Genomic DNA, 15,302 nt, shown 5'->3' with positions numbered 1-15,302 from the left:
CCTGTTGGAGGCACATAGTGGTTCAGATCTCACTTTAAACTGTAGGTCCAGTCCCGATTAGCCTTACTGTGCATAAAGTGGACTTAAAACACCAAATGAACCAACCAACCCACTGTGACTGGTATAATATGTGTCTGCAGTGAAAGCAGTATGATATATTATTCCTAAATGAGACATATTTCCCCATATAATAGTGTTGACTCCTCAAAAACACTCCTTCAGTTTGAAGTTATCATGTTCCTGCAACACCCTTCCAAAAATTAATATAAATTACTGTGACTGAAATGAAATATGGATTTTTTGGTAACATTCATTTTCCAGTGGGGTCCTCATGGGTTCAAATCCTAGCATGAACATTGTTGTTCTTTGTGAATCTCCCTTCATCAATTTTATCACTATTCTCATCATCACCATTAGCTAAACGGGCAGAAAAGTGAGGCTAAATAACAATAATATAAAATACAAGAACACAAATGTGTAACAACCTGTTAAAACTCTTTGTGATTTCTTTAGTGAAACTACATTCTCAGGTTATATGGATGTATCTTTTTGCTCAGTATTAACAATATATCAGCTGTGGATTCTGTATAAAAATACAGCAAATTTATACTATAGTTAATACACTTAATTTCATGTAGAAATTTCAACGAAAAATGCAATCTCTACCAGGAGTCGAACACAGGTCTCTGACATACTGTGCCATTGCTCTACCAACTGAGCTAGCGAGCCAGTCTCGCTTCGCCTGGTCTTTCGCTACTGCTGTTTTACCTGTGTGGAATCGTCTCAGCAAGTTCTATTGCAACAGGATCTGTTGCCTTTAAAACACTATAGACTTTGATGATTCCACACATGAAACAGCGGCAGCAAAAAATCAGGCAAAGCCAGGCTGGCTCGGTACCTCCATTTCACAAGTAACACTGATTTGGTGATTATATTTATTTTTATTTATTTATTTTATTAATGACTTTGTTTACATGGTGAAGTTGAGGCATTAATGCCTTCTCTTCCACTTAACCATTAATTATGTATAAGACGTGAATTTCAATAATGTGTTTTAAACCCCACAGGTTGTCCTGAATGTGGGGTTGTGCATTGCATTGCATGATATTACGAAATTAGAGGAATCCTACATATTTCCTGGAGATGGTGCCGCTCACACTAAGGTTCATTTTCGCTATGTAGTATTCAGACCCTTTGTTGAGGAAGTCATTGTTGGCAAAATACGCTGCTGCAGCCGGGAAGGGGTTCATGGTATGTGAACTTGGCATGTTAAAGATAGCTACTAACATACATATATTGGAAATTATGCAAAATGTGTATTTTTTTAATACTGCACCAGTAGTGTAGAGTGTGGGAAATGTATAGGTGATTAAACGACAGCTATTTAATTATTCTGATTATATCATATGCGAACGTATTAATATTTTAAAAGAAGACTCTGGAGTGGTATTGTTCCAATAGTACTGTATGCATATTTGTATTTTAAAAGCTAAGCTAAAGGATGTAGCGTAAAAATGGATTTTTTTATATGCAACGAAACTAACACAAAATTTTATTTTTAAAAATACAAAGACGTCAACTACATCATTAAACATTGCCATTTGCGAAATATGGACAATCACATTCATATTTTGAAAATTTCATCCTAAGGTGATCACCATTTTGTCATTAACACTCAATCTGCGACTGAAATCGTCCATGGCACGTTCCAATATCTGAAACCTGTCAGTTTCTGCTTCAATGCTCTTCCCGTAGCTTCAAAGTTCTTCACCCGCATTCTGATTGCATTGGCTGATGGAATAAGATCATGTCTCCCGAGATTAAAATAACTTCGATATTCTCATCTCGCAGAGGCAACACCATTTTTATAAAATGCCCTCACAGCTACAGCACGTTGAGCTCCACTCCAGCGGTCCATGTCTGTAAATGGCATACATTGCTGATGCAAATGGCAATCAGTAAGTGTTGCAAACACCATTACAGAAACTCCCCCAATGTCATGCCCTATACTTGGATTTGTTACAGTATTTCATATTAATTAAAGCAAGGGGCCTCCCAGGTGTTGTAGTGGTAACGTCATCACCTTGTAATCAAGGAGTCCCAGGTACGATACCCACTGGTGGCTCATAGTGGTTCGGATCCCACTTTAAAGTGTAGACCCAGTCCCGGTTAGTCTTACTGTGCATGAAGTGGACTTAAAACAAATTCAATCAATGAATCAACAATAGAAACTAATAGTAAGCGCTAATGAACAGATGCTGAAGAAGTGAGCATATATTTCATTTCTATAAGAATAAAGTCCTCCATTTTGTAGTTCCCAACCTAGCGTGTGCACACTTGCATATGTGCATGCGTGTGCCAATGCTAACTCAGTTCCTGAGAACGTGTTCTTTTCCATTCACATCTAAATGAATTAGTAAGTGATCATTCTTACTCAGAGCAGGGTCCCAACTCTTTTTATTAATATAAAATGTAGGATGTACCACAAAAGTTTGAGACATGAGTAGGTGTTGAGTTATATTCATTCCCATGGTCAGGTATCAGTATTGGTGGCAATCTATAAGAGCATCAATTCACAATGGTATTTTTTTTTGTTGTATGTATGCATTGTTTTGCATTGTAGAATTATTTCTCTTGTAGCCTACGGTTGTTACAAGCATAAAAACACAGTTTTTGTAGTGACTTGTAAGGAGAACACATGCTCCTGTCATCGAACATTTATTTTTAGTTTGATTAAAGATACTGTTATAACAATGATTATTTTTTTTAAACAAAAAAGACTCAGTTATACAATGGATCTTGTCAGTGTTACAGTGTTGTAAGATAGCAACTTAACTTTAAAACAAACACTTCGTTTTTATTATTATTTTAGATGAAGATTTTTGTTACATTTTTTAATTCTGGATCCCAAATATCATGTGGCAATTCAAAATCATCATCTCTTTTAAAGAGATTCTTGATGTCTTCCATTACATGACATTTAAAGAGGATGGCTTACCCCACTTGTGAAAAAGAAAACTTGATAGTGGGTCTATATTGCCATTCTTATTACAGTAGAGTCTCGTTTATCTGACCTTCGCTTACCCGACATTCCGTATTATCCGACATACCACCGGAAAAAAAAAAATCATCAATCGGCAACAAGAACTGCAAGTTGCGAGCGTGAACTTTTGAAATACTGTACGTACGTACTGTGTTTAACTTCAGACAATTATGTAACTGTAAGTTCATTTTTTCAGTTAATTTTTTCTGTATTGTTGTAAAACATGATTACTGTATTAGGTTCGTAATGTATAAAATTATAACATTTGTTTGACATTTAATAGGCTTTTTCTTAACACCTCCCTATTATCTGGCATTTTTGCTTATTCAACGTTCTGCCGGCCCGTTTATGTCGGATAAGCAAAACTCTACTGTATTTAATTTCTTCCAGTGTTCTTCTGCAATGAATGAAGCTTCCCAGACATTCAAATCTATGTTTTCTGTCACTCTTTTTAATTATATGCTTCTCATCAATAATGTGAGCTGACAAACCCGTTCTTGGATTTAAATTTATAAGGTCCAAATCATGTTCATGCTATCTTATAGCCATTTTTCTTGATGTTTGTCGTACATAATAGCTCTATTATATATTCCTTTGGATTCCAGATCTGGTACAGATTTTCTCATTTTGTATTCATTAAATGTACATTCCAAATTCATTGGTGATCTAAGAACAATTTTGAAATTAAATCTTCTTAACTAGAAATAAATGTGTGCGGAAAGTAGCGTGCATTTTCCTGAAATGCCACATCAAAGAACCTGTGTTTTTATGCTTGTAACAATCGTAGACAACATGCAGCCGCTATCCCAATCCATCAAAAACCTCAGTACATAAACAGTGGGAGAGGGCATCATATCAGCCATGAATGCAACCGTAGCCACTGGCCTGAACAAGGTTTCTCGGTAATTTTCCCAACCTGAAAGTCAGCCCCAACCACCTTTGTTGCCACCTATCATTCACACACCTCCCACCTTAGCCCCACACCATCCCCACTCTTCCACTCACACATTTCTCCATGCCTGGCTAGAGAACCATATTATTTTGCACCAACTTTATCTTCGTTCTTGCAGGTCCAATGTTGACTTCCATGTATGCAGTATTTTGCCTAAATCCAACACTGCAGCCTGCTGCTGATTTTTTTAATACCGTTTCCAATTTCCTTCACATTTTTATGCTAGCTCTTCTGGCCTTCCATCCTTTCATTTACTATATACAATGGAACCTTGATTTTACATTGTTCAGGGGATCTATGTGAAAGCACTGAAAATGCGTGAAAATGTAAAATCGTGCATTTTGCTCTATCGTAACGTTCCCAAATGGAACTGGGATCGAATCTGGATAGTGTAGCTCATTCATCACTCACCCTCATCATGGTGGTGACAAGATGATTGAATGTACCAGGTGTTACATGAATAATTGAGGGATTTACAAAAATTTATTGCAAGTAAAATACTGAACTTACATTAATAAAACCAGTCCAGAATGTACAAGGAACCAAACTTTTTTTTTTTTTTCCACCTACAAATGTTCAATCTGTGCACCACGGGTGACAGCACACATGGACACACTACTTCTTGCAACACTCGCATCAACATGGGCCTGTCGATAATGTCTATCGCTCCGATGATATGCTCCCGTAGGGCTGCGATATCACGCTGCATCGGTGAGACGAATACCGTGTCTTTGATGAAACCGAGCAAAAAGAAGTCACACGGTGTAGAGTCTGGTGATCGTGAGGACCAAAACTTTGCACAAACAATGTAAACATTGTGGGTGATTTGTGTGTCGGCTAGCAGCAGAGATGTGAACTCTCAGCTTAACAAAACATACACGCACAAACTGTTTGCATTCTTTGATCGTTCTGGACAGGGTCGATTCCTCCATGTAGGAAGCGAGAAACTTCCTACAGTTCAGTTATACTTGCTTCCAGTTCTCTACTTGTTACAAGTTTAATAATAACGCATATTATAAGATTATGAGCTCAATGTACGTACAATCGATTAGGTTAGCTACTGACAAGAGTCGACTGGTGCCGCTCCTTAGGGCCGCAGCCCAAAGACGATGGACACACAGGCTTGACTGCCGCTCACTTAGGAACATGGGCGGTCATCCTACAGACAGATGGGAGAGGAGTGGAAAATGGGCAGGGGTGAAGGTTGTAGTTTTTAAAGATCCATCGAGGAAGCATCGAGGGGTTCCTCAATCAGTGGTGCCAACCCCATCAAAATGGTACTAAACGTAGCACAGTTTGATCTTCGTTGGCCCCTAGCATCCTGATTTTGGCATAATGGTCAAATCTGCAAACGTGAGTTCTTGGGAGAGGGAAATCGAATTGAAAGGAATAGGTTTTCAGGAAATAGAAATAAATTTACTTCCAGATCTTATTTATACTTCACCAGCAGACTTGTTTTTTTTAAAAAAAGGGTGTATGCATACACAGCGACACGCTTTTTTTACAACCATGCAACGATTGATCCTCTATTTTTCCTTTATCCTGTCGATTTTGTTCCTGAGGAGTTTTTACGGCAGAAAATCGATAGAAGGTTGGGGGTAAACAAACCATTTTCGCAAACCATTTCAAGTTCTATGCTGAACCCATTTCGTTTGTTGAGCCATTCTACACAATTTTGTGTAGTGAATAATAAGTAGTGCAAGTTCAAAACTCGAAAAGTATATGCATAATTGAACTTAAAACTGCAGTTATCAGAAAAAGTAATTAATAATAAATCATGGCATAATTTCAGAGTTTAAGCAGCACTTTTTATTATCTTCAATCCACACGACAGGGAGAGGAGACAAAATCGAAATTCCTGCCAAATCTGAAATATCGTCAATACTATTTTCGTTGGTTTTTATAGGTTCACATCAAATAATTTCCCCTTGCCCTACTTCGTGCGTGGGTCTGCAGGTAACATTCTAAATGCAACGGATAGTACGAGCGATTTGTGCAACTGTAATTGAACACATTTTTCAAACCTTCCTCAGTTTACCATAAATTCTTCCTACACTTTTGTAACCCTTCAATTATTTCTGAAACACCCAGTATAATGGAGGAAAATGGAAAATCGGTGTTCACTGCATATGTAATATGACTTACAATTTGCTTTTCTTCTTTGTTGTGCCAAAAGGTACATACATGTTGCATATTATATTTATAAATAAGATGTGGTATGAAAGTGTAATATCACAGACACTGTGCATAACTGAGTGTTTTGAAGGTTAGTGATTGATTTAAGGTTAATATTTGTATCAAGATGTAAGTACAGTGGACACCTTTCAATTCGAACTCCAAGAGGACACAAAAAATGTTCAAATTATCCAAAATTCGAATTAACAAAAACATCAGTTCATTATGGTTTCAAGGGGAATAAACTTCTGCGAATTATCCAAGTTCGAATTAAAGAAAGTCCACTGTATTTTTCAAGGAAGTGTTAAACATACAGTGGATAAACTTTTCTGAATTAAGAACAAATTATAATATATTTATAAAACCTAGATTTTGACAAACAAATTACCAAAAACAAGAGAGAAAAAACACAAATTTTGGACAAAAATATTTTTTTAAAAACAAGTCATTAAGCATCCTGCTTTTTTTAAAAAAAATCATGAGCATATAATTCTATGCAGTGATGGTATTTTGCTGCAAGTTTTAATTTAAACAGTAGTTAAATATTTTCTCATTGTTCTTATGTTGCAGTTACCCTTGGGTTTTTCGATGACATCATAATCCCACCAGAAGGTTTGCAGCACCCATCAAGATTTGATGAAACGGAACAAGTGTGGGTCTGGGAATATGCAACTGATGATGGAAAACATGATTTGTTTATGGATCCAGGTAATTTTATTTAGGAAAAAGGCCCTGTCCATATATATACATATTAATAGGAATTTGGATGCTAGGGGGTCCCGGGTTCAAATACCAGCCTGGGCGTGGATGTTTGTGAGTGTCCATTCATCAATTTCATCATATCATCACTCATCTCCATCTTCTCAAATTAGCCAAAAGTGGCACAAAAAGCAAAGTAAAATAAAGCAAATCAACATTTTAAAAAAAAAATAGGAATTTGGATGACTTCAATTTTTGGAATTAAAACTAAACCAGGTATTGCAAGAGTACTTTTGAGTAACCAAATCAGCCAAGCCATTTTTTGGGAGGGGGGGGATTTACTTATTCAGTCCAATTGCCTCTGTTACCTGACTTTCTAGGCTTAAGATTATTTTCTGGATATGTGAAGCATGCACATTGTTTCACATTTAAAGTTATTTTTCTGGAAATCAGTGAATACAATTTTTTAAAAAATACTTCCAAACACCCATTCAGCAAAAAGTATAACCCTCCCACACACACACACTAAGTCACCAGACACCCATTGCTGTTAGTTCCAAAGACACCAGTCATGTTGTTTCCTATTGCTGTATTTACCCTTTGGGGTTTTCTCGCCACTAAGTTCTCGTAAACCACTGGCATAATTTGCTTCCATTCTTCCTGTAGCATTATGAATAACAGGTTCAGACATTTGTTTGTTGGTCAAGTGGCTCTGGCATGCACCAACGCTCCAGCTCTTACCAAATATGTTCGATTAGGTTCAAGTTTGGGCTTTGGGCAGGATCACTTCCACCTGATTTTCTTAAAACCACAATGCAATTGACCTTGTCGTGTGGACTGAATCATTATCGTGTTCATACAGAATGGGGTCTATTCTGAACTGATGCCATATTGGGAAGCATGTTATTCTCTAAATTGTCTTAACATGCCAGAGGCCATCAACTGAAGCTATGGGCATGGGTCCAAACCAGAAAAACAGTCCCAGATCATTACCCTGCCACCACCAAATTTACCTGTCGACTATTGATGGACGATATCGGAAATTTTATATTGTGATATATCGTCAGGAAAATATCATCACTGATGATATGCAATGTGCCACCACAATCGTAACTCCAGGGTATGGAGCCATGAATTGGCAACACTGTTCTCCTTGCTCCGGCTAGTCAGTTGGAATCATGAGTTCTCACCCAGGGATCGAATTAAGACGATCCCCAATCTTCCAGGAAGGTAACCACAGATATGCAGCACATCACTTCAAATAAAATTCAAATATTTTATAATTAAAACGTCCAAAAACTTTAATCACGAATCATGTGTGTACATACTTATTTGCACAAATTAAAAATATAATATGTTGGGTCCTGCTCGCTCGTAGGCAGTGATTAGTAACTTATTTGTCATGACAGAATCCGCTTACCGCCTTCATCGTTAACTGCAAGACCTCAACTAACTTACTTCAAGCGCAAGGCACAGCATAATAGTTTGTTCTTTCCTAACATGCTACCAACTCATACCATAAAAATAACACAAGAGAAACTGATAATTTATGTGTCAGAACAATGCTAATTAGGAATAAGCTTTGTTTATGGTTGGCCTCAATTAAGAATGCCAACGTGGAACTTTTGACGTCGCCATATACACGTAGTGTTATTCCACACTGCTAAAGTAAACAGCCAATAGGAAAACAATATATTAATGAAAGCGTGCTGTGCTTTAACATTATAATATTAAACCATGTAGAAATAACGGAACTGATTTTATAAAATAATTTGTATTTGCCCTTGCACCTAAAATGATTAAATAAAGATGTAGTTTACATATTTATAACTAAGACTAAATTACTTCAATCTTGTCTGTTGTTGTGAAATATCGGTATTAGGAAGAAATGTATTTAACATGTGCTTAAACAACAACATTTGCCTCAAAGATAGAAATAATCCTAGCCACATTGGATTTGACAAATAATGAGAAAGTTGCATATAATATTTCGGATAATTGTTAGCCTATAAACTGAATTAATGTTGTAAAAATACGTGAATAATATAATAACGTAAGAAAAACGTAAATACTAGGGCAAATCAAAAAGTAAGTTACACCCTCCCTGTATAAAACAAACAAAACACATTAGAAAGAAAATAATTATTGGACAAAAATGTATGGACATTTAGCTTTTTTTCAACATAGTAACCAAGATATTCCAAGCACCTTTCGATTCATGTGACTAGTTTTTGATTTCTTGTGTGCAAAAATTCCGTCCAATTTCAATTGAATTGATTTTTGTGCTCTTTGGTTAACAATTGCAGCACCCAGTGAGAGCACAGTTTACTATACACCCGGGTGGTCATGAATCAGCATAGACACACTATCGTAGTATATGTTCAGTTCACTTGCAATCTTTTAATTTTCACATTGCGGTTGGCAAGGATGATTGCATTCACATGCTGTGTTTTGTCAATAGTGTTTCAGTTGCAGGCTCTCTGACACACTGTTCGTCGTTCACGTTTGTTCTTCCCTCTTCGAACATTTGACACCATTTCCTGATCATGGGGTGTGACATTGCATTCTCACCATACACCTCGACAATTTGGCAATGGATTTAACTCTGATTATGCCTTCGTGTCCACAAAAATTGGACGACTGCTTTGGGTATGGGGAGGATACATTCTGGACAGTGCTGCCACCAAGCATGATTATTTTCTCTCTTAGTACAGGAACACGGCTCGGGTGTAACTTACTTTTTGATTCGCCCACGTATATACATGAATTATGAAAACAATTAAGCACAAATAATTTAAGGCACGTTATTAACTTGATAGTATACGGATAAGATATATATTCCAATATATGAGTGCATTTTGGCTAAAATGGTGCTCGTTACAGATATGATACAATATTTTTTTTCATATCGTGATATCAACGATATATATTGCCAAAATTTTGTGATGATACATCGCTGACTTGATATATATCATCAAATATCGTGACAATATGTTGTCTGGTTGATATCACCTGGATGCTATTTTTTCAATATCGTGATATATTGTTTGGAATATATATCGCCCAACACTAATGTCGACCCATATGCCAGGCATCACCTGCCCCACACACATCTACCCAATTCTCAGATCATGCACTGTGACTCACCATTCCAGAAGTTCTTCTTTCACTGCTCCATAGTCCGTCCAATGGTAATATTTGCACCACTCCATATATCCTAGCAGATATATTTTATGGTCATGCTGCTGCTCGGAAGCTTTGAAATTGATTGATTGATTTTATTGATTTTTGTTTATTTTACTTCACTTTTTTGCCACATTTGGCTAATCACGAAGATGGGGATGAGTAATATGATGAAAGTGATGAATGGACACACACAAACACCCATGCCCAGGCCAGGATTCAAACCCAGGAACTTGGGTATCATAGTGTGATGTGCTCACCACTCTGCTATGGAGACCAGCTCCTCTGAAAATGTTGATAGCATGTCTGACAATTGCTTCGCTCAACAGACTTCAGAGTTCGCCTGTCCCGATCAGTTGGTGTCTTTGGCCTACCAGTGATTTCATGATGTTTCCACTGACATCGCTAACAGTGGACCAGGGCACAATTAACAGAGATATCTGTGATGGAATGCCAGATTTTATAGGCTTCGATGATCATGCCCCGTTCGCCAGCGCACAACTCTCTCTAGTTACTCATTGTGAAAATATAGATGTGTAGTGTGTTGCACCTTCACTTATGTAGCATTAGTACATGTGTTGACATCATACGCGGCAAGTTTACTTAGAGCACAAGGTGACTAGTGACTTTTGGCTATGTAGTAGGCTAGATAACCAATTCTTATCTTATATTCATCCCCTTCGATCCCCCTTCCAACAATTTCTGGCCCATCTGCCCACCAACTAGCAAACGATTAAACACTGGTGAACGTGCCTTTTTGTCCAATGCTTCTGATGTCTTCCATCGCCTGGCTACACTGCAGGGCGATATCATCTTTGTTTCTCGAGTAAAAATATGGCCCCACTGCGAAATTTAGAAATTTTCATTTTGTGTGGTATTTACAGTTTCCTTTAATTTTTATTTCTCCACCCTTGTGGATCTTTTTTTATTCTTTCTTTCATGGATGTCGCTATTTTTCACTATATGTCAGGGTGTCTACCAATCTGGAAATCGTGTAAAAGTCATGGTAATGCCAGAGAATTTTATCCTTTTTCTGGTACAATTTGTGTTTTTGTAGGAGCGCAAAAGTACGTTTTTGAACAAGAAATAACTTTTAAATTTGTTATTTACAAAATATGCTTCAGTTCGATATACTGAGTATTTCCAATGGCTAGAGGAGACATTTTATATTAAATACTGTGGGAAGTGTAACGTTCAACTCTCGGCTAAAGGGAAAGTGCGCGTGAGTTCCGATAGCACAACAGAGGGTAGAACGTACAACAGTCTTTTTGTGTGAGGCCTTTGGTCCAAGGTTACGGATCACCTCAAGGCTCTTATTGAACCCCGGTTCCGACGGTTAGAAGCTGGATGCAATTTAGTTTTGATTGTCATAAATGGAAAAACAATTTGCGTAAAATAAAATACCAATAATGCATTATTCAATATCAGTTCAGATATAACTACGGTTCCTAAGCTACGATCTATGCTACCATCACCAATCAAATGCTTAAGCATAAACCAGCATGATTTTGACTTAGCAGGTTAAATTAAGGAAGAACAAAGCATTTACTTTAAAATAATTCAATTTATTTGATTTTCATGTCAACGTTGCAACAATATAAAACAGACGCAAATATATAACAACAACGATCCATCAGCAACAGTTCATGCTTAAGCAAATTTCAACATCTTGGCAGGCGACCTTTGCCATTTAAATAACAAGTTTCAATAATAAAGTATTTGACAATCCTCGTATAACCTAACATAACCCACTAAGTACTTAGATGTTCTTTTATCTGTTTATTTACTACAAGCAAAGACTTTGTTTAATCTACGAAGCAAAAACGTGAGATAGGTAGGGGGGAGTGACAATCTCTTTTATTTAGTTTCAACTTGATCAGCACACCATGCACTTAAATAGTAATTTCTACACTGGCATTTTATAACACAGGTTGTGGATCGCCATGACCTTTTTTACTCTAAAGATACCAAATTGTTATTTATTACTAATTTATTTTTAGAAGGTTCGTGATGCAATAAAGACACTGGAAATTTCACGTTTGTCACATCACGCACTTAAAAATCTATCTTTCATTTAGAAACGTTTCAAGAAGCTGTGTAATTTTTGTTAATTATTTTGCAAGAGACTTCGTTAAAGTGTTCATAAGCAAACACGTAGTCTGGTCTAATATTTTAAGTTTGAAAGCACGTCGATCGCATTTGTGTAATAAAGACAGTCAAAAATGCTACTAAGTGAAAAACACTTCTCGTGCACGATGCACAGCACATACCTGTTTTTCCACGTTTTGTCCGACCATGTTGCCACGTCTATCCTTGTACAATGGAAATGTCGTACTGCCAGTAATTTTTCCAGTTACTGTACCCCCCTCAGACAGCAATTGGGAAGCTTTGGCGATACTTGAAGAAACTCACAAAGCACCCCAATCTATGACTTCATGACTTCTGCGATGTAGGAAAAGTTCCAAGGACGTAACTCTGGCAACCTCATTCAATGGAGAAGTAGAAAAAAAGGTTTACTGCACGCTGTCTGCTCATGACGATCCAGCCTCGCTCCGTGAAACTCAAAGCATTCCGACGACGAAGTGCTCAGCCACTTGGACGTAGTGCGCTTAATTTTGAAATGAAAGGTACTAATTACGGCATCCTTCAACCTGGTGTCTCGAACCCACAAGACTGCACGGCGATCGTTGCCGCTCCGCCAAACCTCTGCACAATACTTGTCGAATTCTGTTCTGCGTCTGACTGCTGCGTAACTTCCTAGTTCTCGTAGAATGTGTTAAAGTATTTGGTGCCGCCATCTGGTGCTAGCCTCACCAAGCTTCTCCTCAACAGTTGAAGGTGCAGACTGCACTTACTACAGGGGCGGAACGTCCTGAATTGTGGTGGATTTATGCGACGAAATTGAAATATATACTTTTCGGCAAGAGAAATGCCACAGAAGGGGACTTATATTTTGAAACTTGCTATAATAACATGTTGTTGGTATTTACCACTTTATTGTAGTAATTTTTTTTGAGGGCGCTTGCGTGATAATTCTTATGAACTTTTAGAAAACATTATTCTGTGTTAATTGTTAATCAATACTTGCTTCTTTCCTGCTAACCAACAGCTAATTACAGTTGAGTTTGCCCTTTTGTTATTATCTTTATGTGTTAAGTTCATTTTCTAAAACTTGGTTAAATAGGATTCTAAGTGTGTGCATTTAGCTAATACAGGGTCTGTCCTAAAAGTGTTGGGACTACATTCATGAAAAAAATAATATTGCAGATATATGTACATTGGGTTAAAATTCTTCAAAATATGATCATTCTGCATCAATGCAACTTTGCCAGTGCTCCTGCCATGTTTGGTATGCCCCCTGGAAGTCTGCAACCAGAATCTCCTTCAGGAACTGTGTCGAAGCTGCTTGTACTCTTTCCACCATCCCATAAATTATGTCCTTATGTCCTCAGTTTCAACTGAGTGAAGAGAAAGATGTCGGGCAGGGCCAGGTCTGGACTGTAGGGAGGATGAGGCAGTGTTACCACATTGTGATTCGCCAGAAACTCCCTTACACGTAGCGACGTGTGTCACGTGGTGGAGAATCCAGGCATTGGCAATCTCCCTTCGGACACGACGGACCCTTAACCTCAAATGCTTGAGCACTTCAAAGTTTCCGCTATCATTCTAACACTAAGACGTCGATCAGAGTGTAAGAGTTCTTTCACTTTTGTCACATTTTCCTCATTTCAGCTTGTTAATGGATGTCCTGCACTTTGCTCATTTTCGACATCCCCCCTTCCTTCTTTAAACTTCTTGTCCCACTCGAAGATTTGTTTTTTGGACGTGGCACCCTCCCCGTAGGCTTCACGGATCATGGCAAGAGTTTCAGCACCAGATTTTTTCAGTTTAACACAATACTGGATCGCATGTCGCTGTTCAATCGTACTCTGCATCTTGATTCCTGACGATGCCACAAAACAACTGCTCATGCCGGATGCGATCCACTCTCTACAAAGACAAAGAGGCAACTGAAGCAGGTCGCGTCGTATACCTGACATCATCCACCAACGGCCCTGCCCATGGAGACCACCCTTCACCCCTTCCCCTTGGCTAGAAACAATCAATCCCGATACTTTTTTGGACAGACCCTGTATATAGTGATCTTATTACACGTGTGCTATGTCTTGTGTAACGACTCTCTTCTTCCGAGAGACATTTCATGAGGGCAGTAGTTCAGGGTAATATTAGAGACACTCACAATTCGGAACTGTGCAATTTATTAACATGTAATTAATCAATATTTAGTTGTTAGTATCCTAATCCTAAGTTATGTGCTAACCCAATCTAATTCGTTATGTTGTATAACAACACTGAACTTTGTTTGTAACCTTACCTTTGAACTTGCAACACTGGAACAGCTTGGACAGCATTTCTGGACACACAACATGCCTAATTCTCATATCTTCAGTATTTGCAATTTATTGTTGATCTTGCCTAATTACTCAGCCTGTCAATCAAGAGTATGCTCCTTCCTGTTTTGGTGGCTATCTTCGCAAACAGGCCTATTTCTATGGTGAAGGCCTTGCCAGGCACATCCGTACTAGATGTGCAACCTTCTAGGTACATCTGCACGGGATATTTGTCACATCTAGCATGCTGATATAATGTGATTGGCACTTGATGATATCAAGTGATGATCAACACTAATTTCATAATGTTTCCTAGAAAATCATAGCCAAGGCCTTTCCTTCGAGTGATATGCTAAGCCACCGCCATCTCAGAGTTTCAACCTTCACACGTGGAGGAAGGTTTCTAATCTTTACTCCAATGCTGAATAACTGGCAACATTAATTTCCTTTAACTGGCTGTTACTTCCTTTAGAACCAACACCCAAAATTGTAATATGTATTAAATTCACGTTACACTGGAAAGTTTGGAAATGCCAGGTTTGTTTTTACGAAATTGTTGTCATCCTGGTAACTTTAACTTGTTACTTTATAAAATGAGTATCTGCTACTCCGTTCCTTTTCATGTAAAAAGTAATGAAATTAACAGTTACTTCCCTGTAAATTTAAACAGTAATGAACAAATTTATGGTTTGCTAAAGAGAATAGAAATAATTTTTAATTTTCATATGTACATCTGTTGTGAGCAAATGGCAGTGTGTCCCTGAAATCAATAAATGAATAAATTGTGTTTTATTTGACAAGGTGCACTGATAATTTTATTAACTAAATATAGTCATATTAGTAAAGGAAAGTCTTGCTG

The 15,302-nt window shown here is 37.7% G+C and overlaps 1 protein-coding gene across 2 annotated transcripts in view; it reads left to right on the top strand.

Moving 5' to 3' along the window:
• Polr3H (RNA polymerase III subunit H) overlaps window positions 1-15,302 on the top strand; it is a 41,572-nt gene that overhangs the window by 14,665 nt on the left and 11,605 nt on the right. For both annotated transcript variants that reach the window (XM_083144227.1, XM_083144228.1), the window contains exons 3-4: window positions 1,068-1,251; window positions 6,741-6,878. In XM_083144227.1, coding sequence (XP_083000353.1) covers window positions 1,068-1,251; window positions 6,741-6,878 — 322 coding nt within the window. The remainder of the gene's footprint in view (window positions 1-1,067; window positions 1,252-6,740; window positions 6,879-15,302) is intronic.

The sequence above is a fragment of the Lepisma saccharinum genome, chromosome 23 (assembly GCF_977018435.1).
Source record: "Lepisma saccharinum chromosome 23, izLepSacc3.1, whole genome shotgun sequence".
Lineage (NCBI taxonomy): Eukaryota > Metazoa > Arthropoda > Insecta > Zygentoma > Lepismatidae > Lepisma > Lepisma saccharinum.
This window is presented reverse-complemented; position numbering and strand designations above follow the sequence as displayed.